Source organism: Strix aluco, chromosome 4, assembly GCF_031877795.1.
Source record: "Strix aluco isolate bStrAlu1 chromosome 4, bStrAlu1.hap1, whole genome shotgun sequence".
Classification (NCBI taxonomy): domain Eukaryota; kingdom Metazoa; phylum Chordata; class Aves; order Strigiformes; family Strigidae; genus Strix; species Strix aluco.
The window spans coordinates 119,892,191-119,915,357 of NC_133934.1; the positions used below are offsets into that span (position 1 = coordinate 119,892,191).

At 52.8% G+C, this 23,167-nt stretch overlaps 1 protein-coding gene across 1 annotated transcript; it reads left to right on the forward strand.

Moving 5' to 3' along the window:
- The first annotated feature begins 1,814 nt into the window (after nucleotides 1-1,814).
- On the forward strand, nucleotides 1,815-22,585 carry AMN (amnion associated transmembrane protein). Its single transcript, XM_074821308.1, has 12 exons — nucleotides 1,815-1,952; nucleotides 2,472-2,648; nucleotides 2,764-2,808; nucleotides 12,673-12,760; nucleotides 14,228-14,463; nucleotides 16,043-16,180; nucleotides 16,262-16,370; nucleotides 17,458-17,540; nucleotides 18,535-18,721; nucleotides 19,477-19,642; nucleotides 21,956-22,058; nucleotides 22,285-22,585. Exons 1-12 carry the CDS (start codon nucleotides 1,815-1,817, stop codon nucleotides 22,393-22,395), a joined length of 1,581 nt encoding a protein of 526 aa, XP_074677409.1. The 3' UTR covers nucleotides 22,396-22,585.
- The last annotated feature ends 582 nt before the right edge of the window (nucleotides 22,586-23,167 follow it).

The following is a 23,167-nucleotide window of genomic DNA, read 5'->3' on the forward strand; positions in this document are numbered from 1 at the left end:
GCATGTTGCTTTGATGTTCAAGGACTGCACTTCCCTGGAGACAAGGCTGATTAAATAGCACGCTGGTATTTCCAGGGCTGTGGAAGGTGCAGGAATGCATCAGTGCAGCTGCATGGAGGAAAGGCTTTGCAGCAGGACATTAACCTCTGTGGCCCCAGAGCCTCCAGCTGGAGGAGATGCTGCTGCTGATCTCTGTGCTTGGTGTGTGGTTTGCCATCTCTGTGGTGTGGCGTGGTGTGGCATGAGCTCGCTGGACACAAAACCTTGTAGCTGTGGGAACATGAGGTGTGTGTGTGATAGGGCTGGCTGAGCCTTTCTGCTGGAGCTTTAACCTGTCCGTTCCCCGGCTTCCTGGGATGGGAGGGATGCAAGTCAACCACAGCAGGGGCAGAACAACTTATAATTACCATCTGGGGCTTTTTTCTTTCTTAAGCTCTTTCCAACTCCAAGCCAGCAAGGTGTGTGTACCCACAACACTGCTGTGGTTTAAATCTGGCCAGCAGCCAAACACCATGCAGCCATTTGCTCACCCTCCCCCACCCCCAGGGATGGGGCAGAGAATTGAAGGGGTAGAGGTAAGGAGAGTCATAGGTTGAGGAAAAAAAAAATTAGTAATTGAAATAAAATAAAAATAATGATGGTAATAACAATAGAATATACAAAAGAGTAACACACAATGCAATTGCTCACCACCTGCCTACTACTGCCCAGCCTGTTCCCAGCTAGTGATCCTGGAGATGAGAAGATCCCAAAACTGCAATCCTGGAAGTGAGCCCCCCAACTTCCCAGCCTACCCTCATCTATATACCGAGTATGATGTTGTATGATATGGAATATTCCATTGGCCAATGTGGGTCTGTTGCTCTGGCTGTGCTCCCTTCCCAGCTTCTTGTGCACCTGCATGCTATCAAGAAATGGGAAGTTGAAAGTCCTTGATTTCTTAGCAACGACTAAAAACATCGCTATATTATCAACATTCATCTCATACCAAATCTCATACTGAATCCAAACCTGTTCTAGCTACTAAGAAGAAAAATAAGCTCTATCCCAGCTGAAACCAGGACAACTGCAAGCAGCTGCTTGTGTCCTGTTCTTAGCACTGTTACAGTCTTTTTCCCTCTCGGTGGGTTTTAAAGTGGATATGGGGCAGAGGGGTGTTTGCTCTGCCTGAGGGCTCCTACAGGCAGCTGAAAGCAGTGGCTGCAGCCTGGCACGGGGCTGGGGGATCCCCCTGCACCTTGCACCTGGGCTCCAGCCCCGTTCCTACATTAGGACTTTCATTCTGGTTAAAAATACATCGTTTCCTCTTCACCCAGACGTGGCTATATGCAGCAAATGGTCTCAGCAGAGCCCCTGGCAGAGTCAGACAGTACAAATTACACTCTGAGGCGATTGCTGTGTGCTGATAAAGCCTCTGCAGAACCTATTTAGCACAACCGGCCACATCCCTCCCCATCATTTGGACTAGCAGGGCCCAGAGTTTCTGCAGTGCACCTCCCTCCATCAGCTGGAGTCATTCAGACCCCCCTCCCTCCCCAGGCCAGTCTGGGAGGTCCCCATGCCCCCTCCTGCCCCCTTCTCCACCTGACCTCCAACATCCATCCCACTTCACTGCCCCATCCCCTCCACCACTGGCTTTCTATTTCATAGTTTTGTGGGGTTTTCCCCTAAAGAAAAGGGCAGAGGGTTTTTTTATCTTTTTTTTTTTTTTTCTCCTCTTTTTGTCTCATAACTCACTTGCCCAAAGCCATTTAATTCAGGCTGCTGGAGATTCATCTTCAGCTGAATGTGCACCTCCCAGCCAGCCCTGGACAATGTCGGGCCAGGAGGCGTGTGGCCCCACTGCACTCGTGCAGAGTGGGTCAGAGTGGAAACCCACCTCTGCCATGGCCTGGCCCCGGCCAGTGGGCTCATCGCCGCAGGGACCCGTGGGCAGGACCACTGCTGTCCTGGTAAGCCCCATGGGGAAGACTCCTATTTCCCAATCTGTCGGTGCCTCAGGCTGCAGGACACTGCTGAATCCTCCCCCTCCAGCCCCAAACACATGAAACCAGCCTGTATTTTGTTGTACATGTCCCACAGCAAATGCCCTTTCTCCTCTCACCTTGTCCTCATGGTCCTGCTGGCCCTGCATGCCCACTCCATATCTGCTGGAAACACTGAGGTCAAGGGGTCTCTGCACATTTGATTAGTCTGAGTGGCAACAAAAGCCACTGCAGTAAATGTTTATGTACCAGATGTACCACTCTTGCCCATTGCCTGCAGGACTTTCCTGCCTTCTCTCTGCCTGCCAAGCATTTCTCCCTTACTCTTCCTACCTGTGTGGGTAAAAACTATCACCCAGCCAAAAAAATACCCTGTGCAGAGGAGGGCTGTGACTGCTCAACTGGGAACATGCAGGGGCTGCTCTTGGGTGGAAAAATCCCCAAATCTGGCCCAAAAGGGCCAAGCCATCCCATAGCGCATCTCAGAGAGGGCTCCCAGTGCCTCCTGTGGACTGGGTTACACTGGTTTCCCTGGTCCTCCCAGTTGCTGCTGCCGCCGTGTACAAGCAGTGGATCCCCAACACCAATTTTGAAACCGCCTCCAACTGGGATAAAGGCAGAGTCCCCTGTGCCAGCGACGTGGTTCATTTTGAGAAGAACGAGGTATTGCACATTTTTATTTTTTTCCTATTTTATTTGTTGCAAAACACCATTAGGCATCGGAAAAGCCCTTTATCTGCCAGAGGAAAGCCTACTTTTATTTTCACTTTTCTTACAGGTCATCTCAGTCTTCGTCAGGTCTCCCCATGCACTGACAGACATGGTAAGGCAGCGTGCGGTGGTGCCGGGAGGGTGGGGGAGCGCAGGGCCGACGTGGGAGCGCTGCCAGCCAGGTGGCACGTCCCCCTATCCCCCTCTCCAGGGACTTTGACATTCTGCTCCATGGTCCAGCCAGACCGAGGATGCCTCAGCTGGGGCAGCGGTCAAGAGTCACAGCAGCCCTGGCTTCTCTGCACCATGGAGCAGAAAAGCCCATTTCTGCGATTTTTTTTTTTTTCACTCATTAGGGGAGATGGAAGAAAGCACCCCAAAACCACTTTCATTTGGAAGAAATTAATCTTTTGCCCCTAAAGGAAGGATAAAACACCCTCCATGGGACTGAGACCTTGGTAGTAGTTTGTTCAGGAGCACCACGGCACTGCCAGCATGGAGCAGGCTTTAGCCCCGGGCAGAGGCTAAGTGAAGCTGACATCAAAATATCTTGAAATGAAAACAAACTGTTCTGGGAAATCCCAAAATGTTGCTCAAGAAATTTTCTTTCAAGTGCTATTAGATTTTATATTTTTCTGCAGCGTTATTAGCCTGGCTGTGGCAGGACAGGCATGACACCCTACTGTGTTGAGTGTTGAGTGACATAAGCTTGGGAGGATGTCGTCTCGGAGGGGTTTCTGATCAACCCAGTGTCCCCTCAGAAGAGGAGCCCTGCCTGGAGCAGGCTGACAGGCAGCCATGAAAGCACGGGGTCTTAATCCCTACGGTTTGGAAGGTAAAATTTAACAGGGAGGAACTAAAGGGAAAAGCAAACCCGCTGCCCCAACACACTGGTGTGGGACGCGTCAACAGCAAGCCCTATCCCCGCACCGTGACAGCACAAAATGGGCTTGATCCCATTTGCAAAACTTCCTCCCCTGGACAGGACAAGCTTGTGGCCAAGTTTTCTCTCTTGGTTTTAGGGCAGCTTTGCTCTTTTATTGGTCATTAAATCCAAACAAGCCCTTGAAATTTATGTGGTGTGATTTGTTCAGGCTGTCTATGCCACTAATAGTTTTGATGCTTTAATAACACCATGCGCCACATTTAATCCCTCTACAAATATTTGGAGGAGTTACTTTATTTATATGGCATTTTAAATATGAATTTTTGAAGGAAAGAATGTACTGGGGAAATACGTACAAATATAATGTAATAAGTGATGTGGAATTTACCCAGAGAAGAAAAGAGCAAAATATCACTTCAGTAGATTTTATTTTACTTACAGATGAATGTATATTTCTAAAGTACTTTCATCAGAGGCCTGCGAAGTGCATAATTGCAAAGCAGTGTTGTTCATTATGGCATGAGCCTTTCACAACCGAGCTAGAGAGCCAAGCTGGAGAAGCCCTGTGGCTGGCTGAAGGAGAGGGAGGCACAACACAACCTTTGCACAACTGGTCACACCTGTGGCCGCGCTGCCGTGCCGACCGTCTGCCAGCTGCTCGGGCGGACGTTTCCTATCATGATGGAGTGATGGGGTCAGGGTGCCGGAGCAGCCCCCAACTCATCCCCATCAAAGGATCCAGCAGTGCTCGCAGGAGCCCCCGGGGACCCTCTGCTACCCCGGGGTTTCTCCAGGACCCCACTGCTGGCAAACACCTGGGTGGGCTCCAGGGTTACAGTGACTATTATAGTCTGACTGTGGTACAGGGTGAGAGGAGGGCTGGGGGGCCCAGAAGGGAATAAATCGTGGCAGCGACACCAGCTGTGAGAGGGCGGTACCATCCCCCTCCAGTCAGGGGCTCGCCCCGCTGCACTGAATTGCACCTCCTGCAAGCAGCCAAGCTCGCCCTAGGCTCTAACCTGTGCTGCAGTTCACACCTTCCTTCTGCGCATCACTGCCCCAGTGACTTGCGATGAACTGTCCCAGCGAGTTTCCTAGCGTGGTGGTTAATATTTCTTTTTAATTTCAGCTCAGTCACTTCCCTCGTGTGCGCTGCTGTGCTCTGTTGTCACCAGGTGATATGGGGGCTGCCAAGATCAGGGATGAAAAAAGAATGAAACCCAGCACCTGAGCCGGTCTGCCACTTGTGGGGATGGCATGAAATTTGGCAACGGGGTGGTTAGAAAATGAATTGGTCGTGAGGCTTTTTGCAGAGTCTGGGCTGCACCTGTTCGGCTGCCGGCCGCGCTGCGCCGAAGCATTAATCACTTAAATCAGCAGGAATACATTAAGCTTTAGAGTCGCCATGGAGATGCGATACAGCCTTTGGCCAAAAAAATAGGAGAGCGTTGCTTGCTATAGTAGCGCAGGAGGAAATTCACGGCCAGGGAAGGGGCTGGGTTCTCATTGACTTTCATGAGGACGGTGACCGCTGCGGCAGGCGTGGGGGGGGGATGCTTGGTGCTGGTGCCCCACCAGTGGAGGGGCGGCATGAGACTTCCCATCCTGACTCCCCAGATGAGATGAGGGCATCTGGTGTGCCCAGGGGTCCTCATGTGCCACTGTCAGCCTCCCCTAGATGTTTATGTTAAAGGAAACACTTCTGTGTGGTGTGAGCCCCCCAGCTCCCCTCCCCATCATCCCATGGGGGCACCAGCTGAGTGCTGGGAGCTGCTTTCTTGGGAGAAGGCCAGGGCTGTTGGGGCAGGCAGCCACCTCCCTGCTCAGAGGAAGCCCATTTATCACCCAGTTTGGAGGTTATTTGTTCTGAAGTTTCGAGTGGGTCCCTAATTTAGCCACACACTAAAACCAAATCCAGTTTAAGTGTAAGTGACTTTGAAGCACAACCATTGTGATTAGGCTGGATTTTCTATGGTTTTTAGCTGCCTAAAGGTGCTGATCAGTATTTAGCTGGCTTTCAGAAGCGTCTGGGGATAAATCTGCAAAAAAGATAGAGAGATGGAGGTGCTCAGGGTGGTGGTGCCTGATGTGGGTGCTCCAGGGCAAGGTGGGTTTTGGCTTCGCTTGTCTCCCTGGTGAGGGAGAAGGGCTCCTTCAAAGGGTTTGGACCCTCTGACTACGGCTGTGCTTTCAAAGGTGGCCAGGCTAGGGCATGGCTGCGGCTGCGAGCCCATCATTTGCCTGGATAACACCAGCCCTGGTGCAGTTTGTGCCCTAGCTGGCCAACGCTGCAGCATGGGCCAGGGATGGATGATGCCACTTGCTATTTTTGGGGTGGCAAGAGTCAGGTTTAACCATGTGGGCAGAGCTGGCTCGCTCAACCCCTGTGGTGCCAGGGTCAGGGCACTGGCCAGAGTTATTCAGCAGCGCCAACGTCACCTTTCCAACTCTGCCCTGTCACCGAGCCCTGCCACGGTGGCAGCAGCTGCCTGTACCTCCTCCCTGACCGCCCAGTGAGGGGCCGCAAACGCTGGGTGAGGGTCGGGAGCATGTGGGGTGCTGGGGTCTAACCAGGGATGCCTCGCTCAGCCTTATATTTTTAGCTACCTAATTGCGAGAGCAGAATGTACTCGGCTTTGCTGCAGAATGCTCCCTCTCGGTTTCTGGCAGAGATTGATCTCGAAATGCCAATTGCTCTCCAGGGGCGCCGGCTCTAATGAATTGCCACAGTTTTCGCTTGTCCCAGGCACTGGTGCTCCCTTCCCCCTCTGCTTCCCAAACAGCAGGGTAATGGGACACCCAGAAAAGGGATTATTTTTCCTTCTCCTGAGATGGAGGTAAAAAATTTCATGGGGGTGTGTGTGCATGCGTGTGTGCCAGCACATAATTACAAGCCCAAATCCTGCAGGCTTTTCTCTGGCAACGTTCCCACTGAAGGTTTGCCCTAGGAAAGGAGTGCGATAAAACAGCCTTTTACAGTCGCCTCCCTGAGTTTATTTACTCCTTGCAGGCTAGTTTCCGGCAGAAGCCGTTATTAAAGCCTGTGACAAGTGACACAGCTTGCTGGCATCCCAGGCTGGAGCGGATGGATGTTGAGCAGATGCTCTGTGGACCGGCTGCCGTCCCTCGCTGCTGGGGATGGCTCCCCTGCCCGCACCTTGAGCTGCTTTCCAGCTCTCTCTGACCTTGTCTGTGGAGGGAAGTTCAGGAAAATGAGCTGAACCTGAAGTACATTTGGCTAATGGATTTAAGCCTCTGTGTGCTTTCTGCATCTGTAACTCAAGTGTCTTGGGTTGGTTTACTTTAATGTGCTCCCCGAGGGGCTCCTGATGTCCCTGAGTCTCCCCAGAACACCTGATTTCTGCAGCCTGCTGGGAACTGTTTGGCTCCACATCTGGATTTGTGCACTGGGGAACTGCAGTCAAATTAATGGCCTTTTTGGGCCTCCATGGCTTCTGTTGGGGTCTGCGGGGTGGTGTGTGCTGGCCAGAACTTGCATGGGATGGCCAGGACCTGTGGCTCTTCTGTGAGGATGGGCAGAAGTGTGATGTTTTGGGAAGCCCATGTGCCAGGCCACCCCTGTGCCAGGGGATGTAGTGGCAAGGCCAGCTTGGGCAGGTGATGTGGGGAGCCCGTGCCCTGAAGCGCAGCATAAAACGTGACAAGCAGACATGGCAGGGGAACCAGCTCCTGCATTAATGAGAGCACAGCTGCACTGCTGCCCAAGGACCCTGCCGTGCAGGAGGGGGAGGCAGGGACACAGGCAGGGGAGAGCAGCCATGTGCCTCATTAGCTTGCTGGGGCTGATGGTGACATGATGATGTCCCACCAGCACACTGCCCTTTGCCTGTACCCCTGCCTGCTACAGGGGGCAAAAGCAGAGGGACAAGTTATTGCTGGGAGCAAAGGAGGGCTGGTGGGCATCTTCTGCCCGCCACTGATGGGTCTCACGGAGAGGACCACTAGCTTCTGTGCCCTGATCCACGCTGCACCAGCCTGTCTGAGTGTGGGTTTTATGGGGATAAGAACTGTTTCTTGCCTGGTTTCCTTGGGATGCTAAAGCCCTGCTCCTTATGGGAGCAGGTGCCTGGGCAGGGAGCTCCTTGGGCAGCAAAGTTCTAGTACAGCAGCAAGTCACCCTCCTCGGCTCACCCAGAGGTCTCAGGGTGGACACAGGTGGTGTCTTGCTGGCCCCTTTCGTGGGGGATCTGGAATAGCTAGTGCGAGATCAGGGGCCATGGCAGGGACAGGCCAGATGTGGCAGTGGGCTGGGGACATGGGGTGATGTGTGCGGCTGGGGGGAAGGACTCTGGTCTGAAGATGCAGGTGGGAGCTTCACCCAGGCAGGAAAGTAAGTGAATGAACCCCCGCTAATGAACTCAAGAAACCCTGCAGCAAGCAAGCCCCTGGCAATGCTCCAGAGCTGTCAAAGGGATTCACCTGCAGATGAATCTGGCCCCGTGCCTTTCTGGGGCCTTCAGCCAGCAGCTGGATCCCACCCAGGCACCCGCATGCCCAGGTGCACTCAGACCCCCCAGCCCCAATGGGCATTGGGAAAACCCCACTATTCCCACCTGTGCACAGCAAGGGGCAGGGGCTGCCTGCCTGCTGCCATCTGTGGGCTACCACTGCCTCAGCAAAGCAGGCCTGGGAGTGATGACACAGAAATAATTTTCCTTGCACATTAACACCTCTGGTGGGTTACAGCACTCCGTGTTGGAGAAATAACCTCCTTGCATCCTACCCCAGTGATGTTTTACAATGGGGTGCCATCAGCACCAGCCCCAAAGTCCCCCCTGGGCTGGGTGCTGGGCGAGGGAATGTAGCCAGTAGCCACACGCAGCCGTGATGGCTACTGACCTGCTCCCTGCTGCACCCATGGGTGCAACACTGCAGAGCCCAGCATGCCCGAGCAGTCTCAGCACTGCACGGTGGCGATGGTGGCACTGTCTCACCCGAGCCAGGAATTCAAATGCACTGATGCTGCGAATTAAAACAAGGCTGGGGAAAGAGCTGGCTGCAATCATGAGCACCACTCACCCAGGTTCGAAGCAGAAGTGTTACATTGCTCCCTGCACTGATGACAGTGACATGCCAGTCACACTGCTGCTGTCAGTCATCTCAGCCCAATGCTCATGAATCGAGCAGAGCTGGGGTGTGTAGGAGGCCGGTTCAAAGCCACCCACTTCAAAAGCCACTTCTCAGGTCTTTGCTATTTTTTTCTTTCGCATTTTGGAGATTAGTTTCATTTTCACTTATACATTGGGGCAGTGGGATTTCTTCTCTGTGGTGCAATGCTGGGGTTGCAAATATGGTGACTGTGGGCTGAGAGCCACATGGGGTCTTTCCTCTTTTTTTTTGCTGACTTTGGTGAGAAAAATGATGACTGTGTTTCAGTTGTCATTACACTTGATAACGATGACCGAGGAGATAAGTCATTTACCAGTATCAGGGATGGGAAATGACTAATGGGACTCTAAGCTCGCTGTATTAATGGCCCTGGAGTACAGGTTGGCAGGAGCAAGGGAAAGCAGATGAAACTGCCAGCTTTTTGGCTCTGGTCCTTTGGTACATGTCATTGATCAGTTCAAAATGTACTTGGAAAGTGGCCCAGCCTATATGCAATTTCTATACTAAACTCCCAAATGCAGGAAGTCACTGCCCAACCAGAGGCTCCATTTGTCCTCTGCAGTGAGCTGAGACTCTTAACTTACGTTAGGAGAAAAGAAAGTGTGAATTATTTACAAACTGAGATCCACTGGATGATGGAGCCACTTCTGAGATGTGGCCCAGTGGTGTGCATACCAGGGAGGGCTGGTGGTGGATGAGCAACATGTCCACCTTGGTGGGCAAGGAGCCATAGCTGCGGTGGCCAGCCTCAGAAATTCCTGCTACAAGCCAGGACTACAGGGCTCTTCTTGCACTTCATGTTTGTGGAGATGAGGTGAGTCCATCCCCCAGCTCACATTGTGTTGTGTTGCATTTTAAGTCCAGGGCTGGTGCTAGCAGCATTTGGGCAGTCCCAGAGTATGAAGGGGCCAGCAGCTGGGACACTGTTTGTGCTGTGGGACTCTCATTTCACTGCCACACTCACACAGACATCTTCCTCTGGGCTTAGGAAATCCAGCCAGCCTGGGGGTTTGGCCTTGGTGGTGGAGGGAGATCTCCAGTGGTAGCTGGAGAATCTGCATCTTCTCCAGAGAGCCCAGAGGCCAGTGTCTCCAGAGCCCTGCACAGGCGCAGCAGGCGTGGGGCAGGTTTAGCAGAAGGCATTGCCCCTCACCTCTCCCTGTGGGAAGGATTGGTGCTGGGCACTGCTAACCCTGCGACTGTTCTGCACCCCATCCAGCCCCTGCTCACCTGGGCCCTCCCAGGCACAGGAGGACACAACCTCGGTTGGTCTTTGGACCAGCATATGCGGAGCAATGTGTGCACACATGTGTGTATCTCTAGCCAAAGCAAGCCCACCTCATCCCTGCTCTTGCCATACTGAACTCAGCCACACCGTGTAAATCCTTACGGGTTTTCCTTGCTTTGCTCTGTGCATAATGCGTGCACACAATGCTCTTACATTGCTCCCTGGAGCAGTGTGAGTGATGCAGCTTACAAATGTAGGCACATATTTGTCTAAGTATTGTCTCTGTGGCTTTTTTCTCCCCCCTAGTTAATTTGTGAAGATCTGAATGAACAATCCCCTGGACAGGAAAGCTCATTGTGTCCTGCATAGCCACCGCAGGGCGTTTGGGAAGCTCTGACCCACAGCCATAGTCAAAGTGTTTGGTAACTACAGGGAAAAGAGCAGGCAAGCAGGCAGGGATGAGATTGGGGACTTCCCAACCCAGTGGTCTTGATCCAGCCACAACACTCACAAACACCCACTTCTGCAGCCTGGGAAAGCAAGCAGAGGCCAGCCAGTCATGGCCCTGCTGAGTCACCCATCCCCATCACCAACAGCTGCTCTCTGATTTTTCTTCCACCACCCAAAGATCCCTGCACCTATGGGCCTGAGTGCCCACAGGACACTGCTGTGGTGAGCTGGTACCCTATGTTGGTGAAGCAATCCACTGCATCCCATCCAAAAACCCACCCTGAGCAGCTCAGCTGGACCCCAGCAGCCAGCTGGCCACACTCCCTGCTTGGTCCCATCGTGCACAGCCGGCTGCAGGGTGGCAACCTGCAAACTGGGCAAGAGGCAGCAGTGAGGGGCTCCAGCCTGAAATAGCCCAGTGGGTTTAGGACAAGGTACTTGGCCAGCAGTGCTGCTGGTACCTGCCCTGGGTATAGGCTTTAGCTGACTGCTCCAAAGTGTCCCACCACCCGTTCCTGCACGGGCTCACAGGAAAACAAGCCAGGGCACTTCTGAAATGAAGAGGCATAGATCTTGCCCAGCTCAAAACAGGCCAAATCCTGAGCCTCAGAACACCACTAGACACAGCTTTTACATCTGCAGCTAAAGGGCACATTGCCATTTGTAGCCTGGCAGACCTTTCAGCCTCTTTCAGTGTTTCAGTATTGGAAAAATCAGCTTTACTCAAGAGTAATAGAAAGTCACAGAATATGATGGCGTGGCTTCCAGTTAGGCATGACACATGCTATGATCTCATAGGCAAAGGCTTCTTTCTTCCTGGCTGGTGGGGAGACTCCGTACCCTTGGGGCAGATGTTTCCCTGACCTCAGATGTTCACCTCGTCATCCCCTCTTGTTCAGCTGGCTCTGAAGCAGATGGTGCACAAGAGCACTGCAGGGCTCTTGGTGGCAGCTCTCCCCGCTGGCTTCTCCCAGTTCCTGAACCAAGAGGACGACCTGGGCTATGACCTTCAAAGCACCACACCACCAAGGCACTAAACTTCTAAACAGCTGCCTACAGCTTGGGAGTGAGGAGCTTTTTGCCATGCCCTTCCCTTCACAAGGTGGTCCCTGTGTGGGACAGAGAATCTTCTGGCAAGATTGCCCCAGGGACAGAGAGCTATCGCAACCACCTGCAGCAGTCATTCATAAATCTTGCTTTCTCTAACCTATATGCATATTTAAAGACCAATTAAGTAGATGAAACCTTAAAATCCCATCTAACGTGCTTCTGCCTGAGGAGAGGACCCAGTGCATCGGCATAATGCAGTCCTGGACTGCTTCCAGAGGCTGTCTAGGGAGTGATGCTAAAACCCTGGATAGACCGAGTTAGAGAAGGGAGCCTTGAACATCACTCACTCCTTGACATGTGAAAATATTGGGGGAAAACCTGACTTTCTTTCTGGCAATTTCTAAACGTAAAATAAGATGGGCTGTGCTGAATAACCTGTGTGCTGTGAACGAGGTACCTGACTCAGTCATTTGCCACGGCCTGTCCCAGAGTTGGCAGTGCCAGCTGGTGACCCAGGTGGCCACAGCTCCTTGCTGAAAGGGCTTTCATGGCAGAGTTGTGCCTGTTGACATTTGTCCTTGTGTCTCTGAGCAGAAGCCTGGCCAGGCTGAAGCCAGGCAAATGTGGTGACCCTGACTACCTGCTGGTAATGTCCTACCCAGCAAAAAGAGGGTCTAGCTATGGCAAGCTGCGCCACCAAATGCTGCTGTGTGATTTCGTTAGCTTGCGCTGAGTGCAAATCCACTAGCTAGCACCTCACCAAGCATTGCTTGGGCCCCTGAGTTACTTTTTTTGGGGCAAGCACAGGCCCTGGAGGTGGGAACACACTAACTGAGGGGAGCTCTGGAGTAAGGTTGGGTTTTTCATGGCATACCAGTGTATAAAGCCATTCCTGAGCTGCTGGGAGAGTGTGCAAGAGGAGGAAGGAGCTGTCAAAAGAGTTTATTTTGCTTTTTCCTTGTTCTTGTTTCTCTGCACGCTTCGTGCTTTTCTGTGTTACTGGAAGATAACGTCAAACTGCCTCTCCCCATTGCAGCATCCCCATCTGTAAAAACGGGAGCCGATACTTTCCCATTAACGCAGGGCACAGCGAGGGTAACTCCTAATGACTGTAAAGTGCCTCAGCGACAGGAACTGTAATAGGCAGCCTAATAATTAGCACTGTTCCTTGATTACAAGCCTGGGTGGCTGGCAGCAGGACTGCACAGTAATACTCTGAATCCTTCGTCTAGTACCTGCCCCTGAACGGAGAATTTGTGCTGGCATCTGGTGCAGGATTTGCAGCTTTCGATGGCAGCTGGGATCCAGGCTGTGACTCAGGTATTTTGTGCCCAGACCGTCACCCCATCGGTCCCTGATTAATCATGCAAATTCAACCCAAAAGCTTCTACAAAGGTCTTTGCTGTCCCACAAGTGAATCACTCCGTTTTTAATACCTACCTTTTCTTTGATGACCTCCCTCACATCAGATCTTTTTTTCCTGCTAGATCACCTGTCTTCTAAAAAAGTAATTATAGTAGGGAAGTCTTTGAAGTTGTAGCAGAGAGGCAAATATTGTTTGTATTTTACCCTGCTTATTAAGCATGTAGCCACATCAAAGCCCTCATTTTCTTTGCCATGGTATTTTTAAGGAAAACTGGTTAGGAATTACACACCAGTGAGCTGAACCGCAGCCATCACCGTGAGCTGGCCTTTGGCCCCATTTCAGTGCATTTTGGTGCAAGAGCATCCTTCCCTCCTCTCTTAGCCTCCAGCCCAGTTTTGCTGAGACTGAGACAGCAGGTTTGTTTCATTGGTGCCTGTTATTAGTCTGAAAGCTCTTTGCTAGGGAGATGTATTTTGGGTATTTAAGAGCTACCTAATACTTTCAGTGGCAAGTAACTTTTTACTTCAGCTGCAGGAAAGGAAGAGTACAAGCAGAGCAACTGTGCCTGTGCTCCGACTGGCAAAAAAAGAAAAAAAAAAAGAGAAGAAGCCCAAATGGGTCTGCCCAGGGGAAGGACTGTAGTGTGAGGCCGTCTGGAGCCACTCCAAAATCCTTCATCCCTATCATTTTTCTGCTTTGGGGCCATTTGCCCCTCATCAGGGATGATCTGGCAGCTGGCTTTGCACTGAGCTTTTCCTGCTGACCATGTGCTGCTCCCCTGAAATCAACAGGTGTTTCTGGGCAACTTTCACAAATGGATTTTTTTAAAGCATGATTTTAAAATGAATGCAAATAATTCAGTCAATAAACACCTGCATGCTAGTTGAATCATTAGACCTGTGACCAGCAGGGAAAGGGTTAATTGTTAAATAATTAATGGTTAAATGAGGCACTGGTTTTGGGGTTGCCCACTGCCAGGAACAGGGCCAGTCAGATTTCTGCAGGCTTGCCAGGCTACTTGGAAACTGGGACATGAATTATCATACCCATTTTTATCCAGTTTAGCTGTTACTCAGCATCCGGGCAGCTGGTTTCCTTCCTAACTGTAAGGGTGAGTTTTAAGGAAGCAGGGAAGACACGTCCTGCAGGATCTGGGGCCAGAGGCCTGCAGCCAGCAGTGGGGTCTGGGCTGAGCTGCTGAGACTCCAGCCCTGAGTGCTGGAAAGCTTTGCTGAGCTCCAGGAGGTGCTGGCGGCCGTTCCTGGGAGGGTGATGCCAGGGCCAGCCCTTCGCTCCCTGCCCGCAGGGTGAGCTCCTCCGCTCTGGGACAAGCACTGCCTGGTTTTACCAACCCAGATGCATCCATTGGGGCTGTGGATTTAGGTCTGGATCAAGCTCAACCTTTCGTGTTGCTTTTCTAGGTGCAACAGTGAGGTTCGCTGATGCCGAGCACCATGCCTGGTTCAACCCCACGCTGTGGCAGGCTGTGTCCCCCGGCGGTGAGCTCGAGCCAAGCGGGCGCATCTTTTCTGTGGATGAGGAACGTGTCCCATGCCACTACGATGATGTTATCTTCCAGCCCGAAACCTCCTTCCGGGTAAACGTCGACTCATCACGGCGAGTGATTCATCTCCGCAGCATCTCTCTTATGGGCCAGGTAATGTGGGGCTGATGAGAAACAGGCTCAACGCCTCCTCGTCATGGCCCCAAAGTAGGTCAGGAGAGGAAGGACCAGCCGGGGATGGAGGAGCAGTGTTGTGTGGGGAGATGGGGCATTCCCACGGTGCTGCAGCTTCATGGGCTGCTGCTGCTACTGTGGACGGTCTCCATGATTTCTTTCCTCTACCGATTTGTTATCGCCTACCTCCCTGCAGTGTGGGAACACAGGCTGTCTCACTATTCACTTTAAAAAAAAGGTGAATGCGTATGGGTCAAACCACCAGCAAATGGCATCTTCTCCGGCACCCAGGGGCTGCCCCCTTCCCAGGCACGTGTCTGCAACTGCTCTGCTCAGGGACCCTCTGGGGACACTTCCCTTCCACTCCCGACCTTAACATGGCCCATGGCCCAGCAACTATCTCCCAGCTTTGCTTCAGTACTGCTCTTTAATTGATTGGAGGGATAATTATAGAAATTCTGGCAGCGTGCTGTGCTTCAGCCCAGGAATCAGGCGCATGGCAAGCCCCATCCCTTGCTGGTCAGAGGAGTGAAAGATCACAGGCACTGCAGCAGTAAACACAGGCTCCTTCCAGGAGTGGGGGATGCAGCATACATTTAATAAGTTATTTATTATTTCTACTGCTGCACTGCCTGGGATCTGCCATTTTGGGGCGAGGCATTAGGTAACTGCTTTTTGAGTAATAAACTCAGTTGGTGTCCAGGCAGGTGCAGGCGAGTCTGTACAAAGCAGCGCCACAGCAGAGCTCACCGTGGGCACATGTAGCCCCAGGGATGCAGAGGTGGATGGTCTTGAGTGCTTGGAGTCATGCCAGTCCCTCTGATGCCTGGGGACTGCCCCATGGCACATCAGCCCCCCCAAACCCACCCCCCAGGGACTGCAGCTGGCTGTGCCCTGGGGCAGAGGCTGCTGAGTGATGAGATGGAAGGAGAACGTGCTCTTTATCTTTGTGATCACAGTGTAATTCCTAAAAACTAACCTTATAAGTTACTTTGTCCCTTTGAAGCCAGCCTGCTCCTTGCTCTGTGTGGGATAGTTTCACCCCAGAGCCTGAGAAATCCTCCTGTTGTGCCAGGACATGGAGAAGCCTCCTGTGGAAGACAGCGATGAGGGAATTACAAGCAGTTTGGCAGGACAAGGCTGGTCAGCCCAACTCAGCCTTTGTTAATGCTGAGCCCACTGAAACGCTTCCCAGATTGAAGGAAAACACCTCAGATCCAGCCTCTTCCTCCCAGAAATTAAAAGCTGATAACTTGAATTCTCTGGGCCAGCAAAAAGAGGGAAAGCGAGAAGAAAAAAATGCCCAGTCATCTCATGATTTATTTGTGGTCATTTTTTTGTTTTAAATTAGAAAGGATTTTTCTGTTGTCTCTGTGGAAAAGCCCAAATGGGTGTATTGGCAGGATTTTCCTGCTGCACTCACTGCCTGTGGTGGGGCTGCCCCAAGCTGGCTGTCAGACGTGGCACTGGGTGTGCAGGCGGCACAGCCGGGTGCCTGGGGACAGCGCTGGGACCTGGTTGAGCATACTCACCCGCTTTGCTGCTCTTCCCTGCACAGGAGCTCAGCAGCCCTGAGGCCTGGGCCGGGTACCTGCGGGGTCCCTTCGCCCCCCTGCAGTTTCATGGCAATGGCACTCTCCAGGTGACGGGCACCGGCTGTCCCGACAAGTCCGGCTGTGCCTGCGGGAATGCCCCAGTGAGTCCTCCCGTTGCAATTTAGGGGGGTCCCATTGCAGTTCGCGGGGTGAGTGACTGATGCTGCTGTACTCTCCTTTAGGATCTCCACCGCATCTGTGCGGCCCTGCTCGAGGCATCGGGGAGGCAGTGCCCTGCGCCAGCGTGTCGGAGCCCTTTGCAGCCCCTTGGCCACTGCTGTGGGGTCTGTGGTGAGTGGGGGGCACAGCCCTACTCCTCCTCCCCGCCGTGCCGGCTGCCCCAGCCCCCTTCCCCTGGCTCCACAGGAGAAAGCTGGGTGCAGGGGGTGCTGCTGGTCGTGGGTTGAAGTTTTGCTGTATCACTACTCCCATGGGTCCCATCCGCATCCCACGTGTCACCCTCCCAGGGCATCTCTCTGAAGCAGCAGCCTGGCTTTTGGGAGCCTGCTCTGAGTTGCAGCCCTTTGTCCCTGCCTCTGGTTTATCCTGTCAGGATGTTACACCTTGTCAAGCTAATAGGGCTCTGCTGAGTTTATGCAGCCAAAAATACTCAAAGGAAATGCACCTTTTTCACTGTAATGTCAGCTTTCCAACAGCAAGTTTGTTTCATTTCCTTTAAAATAAAAGCATGCAGAGTGACAGCATTCCCTCTGCAATGGGCGCTTCTCCATTAATCTACTTGGAAGGTTGCTATGGGGAATTTTTCATGCACAATTGTACCTAGATATTTGGTATATCATATTTGGTATTTCATACCAAATTCATTAAAACAGCACCATATGTTTCTCCAATGTGCTCCTAAAAACAGAGCCCCTTAAAGCCTTTAGGAGAATTTCATATTTCAACAAATGCTGACTTGCATTTTTTCCAAGGAAAATATTCGACTCAATGACTGCAGTGCAGTGGTACGGGGAGCGCAGGTGTCCCCTCCTCTCCACCTTCCCTTCAAAGCCAGGGTTGCATTGCTGAATTGCATCCTTGCAGCCCCCAAACCAGGTACAGGTACATACAGAGCTTCCCAGAGGGATATGTGGGAGAAAGCTTTCCAGGGAAAGCTTCTCTCTGGAATATGGTGGAAACCAAAAGCCTTTCATCAAAACCAGTCAATAAAAAGACCAGTGAGGGAGTGAGAGGTTTCTCGGGGCAGCACTTCTCAGGCAGGGCTCTGGAGGCACCTCTCCTGAGCCCAGTCGGACCAGTTGCATGGAGGTACCCGAGGCTCCCCAGTGTCTTTTGTGGCAGTTGGAGCTGTGCTGCCATGGCAGGTCTCTGACTGGGCTTGGTGACAATGTCATGTCTGTCTGTTCTTGGGCTGCAGGAGCCACCATTAACCTGGATTTCACTCCCGATTTTGACCTGCAGAAGTACCGGGACAGACTGATCGAAGCCTTGTTGAGCCAGGTACATCACCCCACCAGACTGGGAGGGGCTAACGAAACCACAAGCCACTGGCCACATCTGCTGGTGACTCGATGCTGGTGAGGCTGTCTGGGGGGGGCATGCGGTCCCAGTAATGCAGGGGGTTCAGCCTCATTCCCCACCACCCCACAGAGCTCACCCCCTATATTTGGGCTCTTGGATGTGCCAATTTGCCAGGCAGTCTGGTGCAGCCTCCCTCTCTCCCCACCACAGCCACGCTGCCCCTCTCAATGTGGGGCAGGAGCAGCTGCCAATGCGCAGATGGGTAAGGATGCAGCAGGGCTTGCTGCAAACCCTGGTCTAGAAAACACAGGAGGCCAGCCAGGAGGTCAAGTCTAGATAACATGGGAGGTCAGCCCATGCAGCTGGGATCATGCAAACCTGCAGCAGGGGATCCTGTGGCCTCTGGGAGATGGCTCCCAACACTGGGCTGCTTTTTCATTCCACAGTAGACAAGCACTGGGTGGGTAACTGGCACTGGTCAGCACTCATGCATGCTCTACGAGGCATCCCTCCATGCTGCTGCTTGTCAGACACAGTATAACATCCTTCCTCCCGGCTGGGAGCTGCTGGGGGAGGAGGAGTGTTCTGAGTTACACTGGGAGGGTCGATATCAGAGTATTGCTCTATTGATCCCAAGATGAAAGCCTGCTACCTGCCCTCCTTACAGCCACACGTCTTAATACAGCGTTTAATGGGTGCGCTACACGAAATTGCTTTCTTGGCGTGCTCGCCTCTGCAGAGGAACGCTGCCTGCTAGGTGCTGGTCAGAGCTTGGAAGGGAGGGGAGATATGAACCTCTCATTTGGGAAACACAATGGCACTGTGGTAACAGGGGTGGCAGCTCTGTGAAGGGGCTCACATGAAGATTTATAGGTGGGCCTTGCTGATGCATCCATTGTGGCTGTCTGTAGAGGTGACTAATTTCTGCCTACCACTCTCATGGGCTTTATGTGTCTCCTTGTGTTTTGAAAAGCCCAAGTACGCCAGCATGCGGATGGCCATATCCAAGGTGCACAAAGAGCAGACTTTCCTGGGACTCATACCCCGAATCTCCACTCCGCTCATCCAAATCGTGCTGATCGATGATGGAGCAGGAGTGCAGACCGGCACCACGGTGGAGCAACTGGCAGCAGACATCATGGAGGACATAGCACAGCATGGTAACACTGCTGTCCTCCTCGGCGGGTCCCTGGCGGGTGCACTTAAACCCACTCCTGTCCAGAGCTCCTTGTCCTCTGTCAGCAGCCCACATGTCCAGTTGGGTTTTGAATGTCTCCAAGGATGGACACTCTACAACATCTCCCAGCAACCTGTCCTCGCAATTGACCATCTCTGCCGTAAAACAGTTTTTTCTTACATTTAAGTGGAATTTACCATATTTCAATTTGCTCCCATTGCCTCTTGCCCTGTCACTGGGCACTGTTGAGAAGAGCCTGGGTCAGCACTCCAGCTGTGTCTCACCAGGGCAGAGAAGAGGGGAAGGGTCACCTCTCTTCTGGCACCCACCTGCTGGCAACCCTTCTCCTCATGCAGCCTAGGATATCATTGTCCTTCCATGCCAAGTCTGGCCATGGTCAGCCTGGTGCCCACCAGGACACCCAGGTCCCTCTCTGCAGAGCTGCTTTCCAGCCAGAAGGCTGCGTGTGGAGGCATGTAAGCTGGCAGATGCTGATGAGCATGTAGGTCACAGCCAGGGAACCTGGTGGTTGTTGTGTGAGTAGCAGACCCACACAGGCTTGTCCCAGTTGAGTCCACCCCGCTGTGTATCTCACCCCCCGGTCCCCAGGGAAAGGCAATCAACCAGGAGAGCAGTGCCAGACCCAGCTGCAGTGTCCCTCTGCCCTGAGCATGAGGTGGTGTGGGGATGTGTTGCCCTGTCCAATCCTCACCCCTATTTCTTCCTGTCCTTTCCCAGGTGAAACTCTTGGCATTTCAAGTGGCAAAATGGAGGTGGCTACTGGCAGCAGGCAAGCGGGGAGCCATGCATTAAGCAGGATCATAGCCGGGACGGTTTTGGGGCTACTCTTTGGTCTCCTGTTCCTTGGAGGGATCCTCTTTCTCTACAGAAAAGGAAAGCTAAGGTAGGGATGAGGGTTCTGCTGGCAGCTTATTGCCAGGCTTCTCCTGCTTGGGGGCAACTGTCACCCCATGCTGTCCTTCCAGCTAGCCTGGTGGCACAGGGGCACACAGTACTGCCCAGAGCTCCCACAGTGGTGGGCACGGCCAGGCAGTCTGCTATACTCAGCGTTACTGGTTCATAGAATCACAGAATGGTTTGGGTTAGAAGAAGTCTTTGAAGATCATCTAGTCCAACCCCCCTGCCATGGGCAGGGACACCTTCCACTAGACCAGGTTGCTCAAAGCCCTGTCCAACCTGGCCTTGAACACTGCCGGGGATGGGGCATCCACAACCTCCCTGGGCAACCTGTTCCAGTGTCTCACCACCCTTATACTGAAGAATTTATTCCTTATATCTAATGTAAATCTGCCCTCTTTTTTAGTCTAAAACTATTGCCCTCCTTGTTCCTTGTAGTTTATTGGAGGTGAGGTGGCTGAAAGGTACTTCTGTACTCTTGGACTGGTACTTGGCTGGGAGGACTTGCTTCTTGGTGCCATGTGGCATGGTGTGATCTGGCAGGAATTGGGCTGTGGCTCAGTTTGAGCTCTGCACAGGCTGGTTGTCCTTCCTGGGGAAATCTGTTCCTTGTACCTGTTAGTTTGTAGTCCTGCTGGGGGAGGGAGGGCTGAAACTGCCAGCTGCTAAATAGAAATGCATCAAAATAATGCCAAGCGCTTGTCCTGCAGCTTTGTAGCCATGAAAAAGTGTGACAGTATCCAGAAATAAATGCAGCTTCTGGTGCATTAGTTGCTCATGATGCATGGAGAGTGGTGTGCAGGTCCTGGGGGAGGGACAGTGAGGTGCACAGCACCTGACCTCACTGTGGCTGGGAGCTGGTCCAAAATACCTTTCTTCATCAGCTTTTTCCTCACAGCTTGGAAACAGGCTCCAGCAGTGAACAGGGCATCCCAGCAGTGCCTACAGCAGGCGTGTGGGGCACCCACCTCTGCTCCTCGCTCATGCACCCACCTTCACGCAGGGCCCTGCCTCTCCCAAGGAGAGTTTTGCAGGGTGTCATATGTCCTTGTGTGGGGGGCTGTCTGCTGAGCCGCTATGGCTCATGTCACCTACTTGACCACAGGCAAACAGGATGGACCCTATGCTTTTTATAACCAGGAGGGCATGCCAGCCGTGTGTCAGGCTCACAAGTCAGACTGTTTCTTCCCTCCTGGTTCCTCTGCTGGGGTTTTCTTGCTGTGCAGCAGTGGCCGTGGCCAGGGATGCTTGCCCTGCTGCTTGGCACGTGCTGACATGACATTTCCTAACAATAAACCTGTGCCTTCATTTAATTTCTAAATAAAACTTCCAGCCCCATAATTGCTACTTGATGATTTATCTTCCACTGACACTTCTTTGGATGCTGGACAGGCCTTTGAAAACGGCTCCGTCAGCAGTGGGAGGGAAGTTTGTGTAGCTACAGGAGACAGAGCTGAACCCAAGCTCAGGCCACGTCCCCGGCCGACCCGCTCCTGCTGCGTGTCCCCAGGTGGCTCCGGGGCAGGGCCCTCTCTGGCAGTGCTGCTGAGCATCGTGGAGGTGTCTGACACCAGCAGGGATGCTGCAAATTGGGCAGGAGGCTCTGGGAACCTGCGAAGAGTCTCCCTCCATGCAGCAGAGCCATCCTGACCACTAGTGGACAAGCAAATTTAGCTAGTTTCCACCAAAAAGGGCCTGGCACAGCCTCCCTGCAGATAGCACAGCTCCTCCTATTGCATATATAGAGCCTGTGGTCACAGTTATCGGTGGGCTCTCAGGACCTGAGGTGATGTGTGTGGCCCCACTGCTGAGCCCAACAGCACCAGGTCCCTGGTGCAGGGGATGATGCTCGGTAACTGGGACCCTTAGGATAAGAGTAATTAAGAAAATAATAAAAGTAGTGATGGTGATTAAGATGATAAAATGATACCGTGATAAAAGTAATGATAAAAATAATTAGTGCTTGTTGAGACTGCAGTGGGAACAGGTGTCAGCTCTGTGGCAATTCATTTTAGGCCACAGGGGGAGAGCGATGGCTCTGAAGTGAAGACTGTGCTGGGGTTGTCTGCCTCTGACAAACTTCTCCCTCCAGGATGAAGGTCACAGCCCTCCAGGCTTAATGGTTTCTACTGGATATAGCAGCTTTTCCCTAGGAAAGAGGCCAAACATCCTGTTTCAGAGACAACCTGAAACTTTGCCCCTGTATTTTCCCATCCACCTCTTGAAGATGCAGGGTTTTGGCTGGGGGAGTTGCTGGGATGGGAGGGATGCGGGTGGTGATGCTCAGGTCTCTCCCCAGGTTGCCTGCCCTGCGCCTCCCCCGGCCCTGGGACAGAGCGGAGGAGCCAATGTCCCCCGAGCTGGCCAGTGACAGAGGCTTCGACAACCCCATGTTTGACGTGGTAAGTTGCCACTGCCTGGGCACAGGGATGCTCAGGGACATGGGCAGGAGGTGCCAGGGCCCCAACCAGGACCCTCTCGAGCACTGGTGGAAGTGCAACATGCCAGGCCAGGAGGGGTTTGTGGGTCACCAGCTCCTCAGCTGCAGGGACTCGGTGCTGGGTGGGTTTTGTTGAGGGCTTTGCTTCCCTTCCCCATCAGTTGCTTTTCCCTCCCTTGCTGCTGCAGGAGCCACCAAGTGCTGACCCTGGAGAGGAGACACCACAGGAGATGGTTCCCAAAGACCACCAGGTCTTCTACCTCAACCCTCTGTATGATGCAAGCGAGACAGAGACCTGATGGCATGGCCTCGTGCCAGGGGCAGCCACCACCTCCCTGGGGACACTGCCGCCTCTCCAGCCCTCACAGCCCCTCATGTCACTCCTGGTGGGATCTAAACCACAAGCGAGTAGATCCCACCTAAATAAAAGTGTCCACAGGATGAAGAAAACCACAGCAAACCTTCACTGTAAGGACACAGCCACACAGACACAGCCTCCCTGGTGTTGCTTCTGGGTTTTAAACTGTATTTTGTAGGTATCAGTCCTTTTTAGACAGTTCAACATTGAGCTTTGGGTCTTAGGTGATATCTGGGAAGTTCAGGTCTAATTCAGCACCTTGTGCTTTAGCCAGCACAGTGCTGGATTTGCCCAGGGCACACAGCAGGTTGAAGGATGCATGCCTGGATGCATGATGGAAATCCAGTGCTCAAACACATTTCAAAATGTGGCCTGGAGCCTTCAGGGCTTAGACCCTTTAGTTGGGTTTAAAAGGAGATTATATCACTTTCCAGCAGTGTGCTCAGTTCTGGGGAATCTCTGCTCAGGGTCCCCCATTCCTTGCCTCTGGGACCTTGCTCCCAGCCCTCTGGCACAAGGCACTGTCCTGAGCAAACATTTCCCTCCCCATCCCCTCCGCTGAGCCACCTGAACTTGCTCCTTCCCTCTGTGCCCAGGCTGACAGTTATAAGACCCTCTTGGCCCTGCCTGGGATTTATCACATTATTCCCATGGTGAGAGAGTGCATCTTCTCACAGTACAAGGGCAAAGAGCTTTGGTGATGGTGCCGGGGG

Coding starts and splice junctions, on each gene's coding strand:
- AMN (XM_074821308.1), top strand. CDS start 1,815: ATGTCGGGCCAGGAGGCGTGTGGCCCCACTGCACTCGTGCAGAGTGGG. Junction 14,464..16,042: donor GCATCTCTCTTATGGGCCAG/GTAATGTGGGGC, acceptor TTCCCTGCACAG/GAGCTCAGCAGCCCTGAGGC. Junction 16,181..16,261: donor GTGCCTGCGGGAATGCCCCA/GTGAGTCCTCCC, acceptor ACTCTCCTTTAG/GATCTCCACCGCATCTGTGC.